This window comes from Dipodomys spectabilis, unplaced genomic scaffold (assembly GCF_019054845.1).
Source record: "Dipodomys spectabilis isolate Male_0828 unplaced genomic scaffold, ASM1905484v1 ptg000125l, whole genome shotgun sequence".
Lineage (NCBI taxonomy): Eukaryota > Metazoa > Chordata > Mammalia > Rodentia > Heteromyidae > Dipodomys > Dipodomys spectabilis.
The window spans coordinates 15191927-15196057 of record NW_024870802.1 but is presented as its reverse complement, the minus strand read 5'-3'; the positions used below and the strand labels follow the sequence as shown (position 1 = coordinate 15196057).

General features: G+C 56.4%; 1 protein-coding gene across 1 annotated transcript; it reads left to right on the top strand.

Moving 5' to 3' along the window:
- The first annotated feature begins 2459 nt into the window (after window positions 1-2459).
- Window positions 2460-3065, top strand: Marveld1 (MARVEL domain containing 1). The gene has a single exon (XM_042689392.1). The coding sequence runs from the start codon at window positions 2460-2462 to the stop codon at window positions 2979-2981; it is 522 nt and encodes a 173-aa protein (XP_042545326.1). The 3' UTR covers window positions 2982-3065.
- Window positions 3066-4131: the final 1066 nt, after the last annotated feature.

The window sequence follows — 4131 nt, the reverse complement described above, 5'->3', positions numbered from 1 at the left end:
AAAGATTCCATTATCCAGTCCAGTATCCCCAGATTCGGCCACTAGCTGCCAGTCCAAGCCTCAGCCTTAGTAAAGAGCAGCATTCAGAGGACATGGAGGATGTCAACTCCTAAAGGATGCTGAGGGAAAAATTCCAAGATTGGCATCAGGAGTTTTAATTCCATCAGTGCCACTTGCAAGTTGTGTTTCCCGAGGCAAGTCACTTACCCTTCCTGGGTTCTCGTGAGAGTAGCTGAGGACAAAACATGGGAAGGACATAAAAGCACTTGGAATGTGGATGTGGAGACAGTTCCACCTGGACTTCTGCTTAAACTGTCCCTACCAGCTCTGTGAATGCAGTCAACTTAATCCCTTTAAACTCTGTTTTCCCCCTCAGTGACCAATCAGCTACGAAGAGTCATTTCATAGGTTGGTGTAAGGATTAAGTAGAAAAATGAATATAAAGTACTTAGCATGAAGTAAGCATTCAGTTTATAAAACCACACATCTGCCTCCCTAGCCCCTAAAACCATGCCCAACACTAAGTAAGTGCTTGACATTTACTTGCTGGGTAAAATTATTTTACAGATGAGGCACAAAGAGGTGATATAGAGGTTATGCCTTACCGTTTGTTCATTTTTATATGCATTCAGAGCTTTCGCAAAACACTATGTGGGCTGAGGAGGCAGCAAACAAGTATTAGCTTCCTGAGGAGCCATAGAAGACTGGTTCCCCCCAAAGCAGTGGATGCTTCTCAGGGGATGCAGGATTAGCTTTACAATACAGTCTGCTGCACAACTGATGCAGACATGGTTTCCCTGACCAGAGGAGTTCTCTCAGTTCTATTGTCATTCCTGTGCCACTCAGACATCAATTCCACCCACATTACTGAGGGTTTCCAGTGCCAGGCCCAGGCAATGACAGGCATGGTAACCAATGGCTATGATGCAGCAGAAGTAGAAGTATCTCAGAGGAATGGTCCCAGCAGAGGCTTAGAAGAGCAAGTAATTAACAGTATGGGAGGAAGGAACAAAACTCAGCAGTATTTAAACTGGGCAATGAAGGCTAAGTAGGAGGTCTAGAAATGAAGAACATTTTGAGTTTGTTTGGAAATCAAGAGCATTCTGGGTGGGTACTTGGGTAAGGGAAGGAAGTGGAAAACCAGTAAGTTGAAAGTTGGCTGGGGATAGATTGTGAAATATGCCACATGGAAGAGACAGACCTCCACGCTGTATTTGGTGTGACAGTGTGTAAGGAGCAAACAGGTCTGTTTTAGAAAATGGCTCAAGTGCAGCAAGGTTGGATCTGATGGAAGGAGAAGAGAGATGAATTTTAAATATGTATCCTGTTCCGATCTGCTCCAGACTTAGCTTTCCTATTTAGGAAAACCAGGACAATAGTCGTTTGTATCTTTTAGGTTGTTTTGAGCTTAAATGAGGATGCACACAGAGCACTGGGACAGTAATAACAATAATGCAACACATCATTGGCTTCATTACCCTTCAGCTGGCTGTTTGGCTGGGTAAACACGTGGGCTGTGTTATCTTCTGGAGCTGGTTTTCCTGTGATTCCAGATTAGGGCATCTTTTAAATCTAGGCAAGATGTAAAGGTGGCCTGGAGGGGCTGTTACACAAGACTGGGGTCAGTCACTGTGGTTTGTGTCCATTGGAGAGACAGTTGGGACCTGTGGTATATTAAAGTATGCTCGCTCTAGAACTCCAAGGTGAGAACGCCTGAGCCCAGCCAGCTTCGCACAGGATGAGCATGCAGTGGGCTCAGGGCAGGATATTGCAAAAGTCCAGGTGAGAAAGTTCAGTCTAGCACCAGCCCTGCTCCCATCCACCCTCCTGCCCTGCCCCAGCCCCTGGAGCCCGAGCTGGGCCAAGAAGCCAAGGAGTAGAAAAATGACTGGACAAAGAAGGAAAAAAACGGGTCCTGACCGGAGGCTGGGCGAACACTGGCGAAGCTGGCTTCCCCCCTGAAGCTGGGCCTGAGCCCAGGAAACAGGCCGGGTAGGGGCAGCCCCAGATGTAGCAAACTGGGCCCAGCGGCGAGGGCGGCAGCGGTGGGCAGGCCCGTGGCAAGCTAGGGGGGTGAGGGTGCGGGCGCGCTCCACCCTGGCCTGCAGACCGAGGAATCAGAGCAGGGAGTGAGGCGAGGGGGGGGGGGGGCGCCAGGGTGGAGATGGAGACGGAAAGAGGGATGGCAGGAAGCCGGGAGGAGCGAGCAGGGGTGGAGACCGTGGAGGGGAAGGGAAAAGGGCGGGCAAGAGGGGTGGAGGGGTGGAGAGAGGGAAAGAGAGAAAGAGAGGAGAGAGGGGAGGCGGGGTAGGGGGAAAGGGAGAGGCTGGGAGAAGAACCGGCAGGGGAGTCGGGCGCAGCGGGCACTCGGGGCAGTCGCGCCGGGCCGTCCCCGCCAACAAGGCGCCGCCATTCCGCTGCTCGGGGCGCCGCCGCCGCCGCCCCCGCGCCGGGGAGCCATGCCCCCGCCGCCGCCGCGCCAGCCGCCGCCCCCGGCGCGCACCGCCCGGGGCGCCGTGCGCCTGCAGCGGGCCTTCCTGCGCGGCCCGCTGGGCGTGCTGCGGCTGCTGCAGCTGCTGGCCGGAGCCGCCTTCTGGGTCACCATCGCCACCAGCAAGTACCAGGGCCCCGTGCACTTCGCGCTCTTCGTGTCGGTGCTCTTCTGGCTGCTCACCCTGGGCCTCTACTTCCTCACGTTGCTGGGCAAGTACGAGCTGGTGCCCGTGCTGGGCTCGCGCTGGCTCGTCGTCAACGTGGCACACGACCTGCTGGCGGCCGCCCTCTACGGGGCCGCCACGGGCGTCATGATCGACCAGACCCAGCGCCACAGCTATTGCAACCTCAAGAATTACCCACTGCCTTGCGCCTACCATGCCTTCCTGGCGGCCGCCGTCTGCGGCGGCCTGTGCCTCGGCCTCTACCTGCTCTCTGCGCTCTACGGCTGCTGCCGTCGCTACCAGGGCAAGCAGGAGGTAGTGTGAGGTCGCCCGAGGCTCCGATCGGCGCGGGGGAACCCTCGGACTTCGTCCCGCCGTCGCCGCCCCCCCCCCCCCCCGCGCGCCCCGGCACCCTCCCCGCTGCCTTGCATTTCCGCTGCCGCCTGTATCCAGGACCCCCGACGTGCACTTCCAGCGGGATGTCAGCGCCGCCGGCCGTCTGTCTCCGTGCACCCTCAGAGCGCCCCCGGGGGGGTCCAGACACCTCCCCAATCTTCGCTTCCCCCCTGGCAGCTCCAAGAGAAGCCTTGCAACTCCTTTCCCCCTTCCCTACTGAGAGCGAGACGTGGACAGACGCAGCCGCGTAGATCCGGAGAAGCTCACAAATTGGAAACAGTCTTAGAGCTGCACCCCCGCCCCCTGCTTCCCGTCTCCTCCGGCCTTCGGAAGGCCACTCCTTTCCCCAGCCCCTGGTCCCTGTCCTAGCTTCAGGTGCTGTAAATGGCCGGCTGGTAGCCACGGGTGGGGCTGGGGACAGGCCTGCGCTGGCAAGGCATGTGCCATGAGTTCTGCCAAGTTGGGTTTTATTTGGGTATTGTGCAGACATCTTGCAGGCCCTCCTTGCCCATCCTTGGGTGCTTTGGTGACTTGGGGTGGGGCCAGTCTTCCGAGGTGGGGGATGGATGAGGAAGGCCTGTGGGGTCTTCGCTTGCCTCTGCCTCCTCTGGCTTTGTTCATGCAGGCCAAGCCCAAACACACTTAAGTTTCCTGGCCTCCAAATGGCACAGGTGGTCTGTTCAGATCTCATTCACCAGCCTCCGCTCCACCTCACCCCTCCAGATCTGTGCATTAGGGATTCCACACCATCAACACGAATGTTGGGGTGAGGCCCACCCCAGCTTTGTCTTTATACAGTTGGTTACCCGGAGCCTGTTTTGGGGAACAGCCAGCCTAAGATAATCAGGTGTCTGTGCTCTTCAGCACTGTTGGTCCAGGAAACTTGGCTGAGGAGCCAGCAGCGAGAGGGTTCGGAAGCCAGCTGCACTTGACAATGGTATACTCTCTCCTTTTTTGGAGACTGATATTCCTTAGCATAGCAAGGACTCAGGATGCCTACAGTCCAAGAAGCCCAAGCACAGAGGTTGAGTTGGCTGCATGAACTGCATCTAGGCCTGGGCCAGTGTTATCTACCTTC

Excerpts from the sequence above, each read along its gene's own strand:
- Marveld1 (XM_042689392.1), top strand. The coding sequence starts at position 2,460 with ATGCCCCCGCCGCCGCCGCGCCAGCCGCCGCCCCCGGCGCGCACCGCC.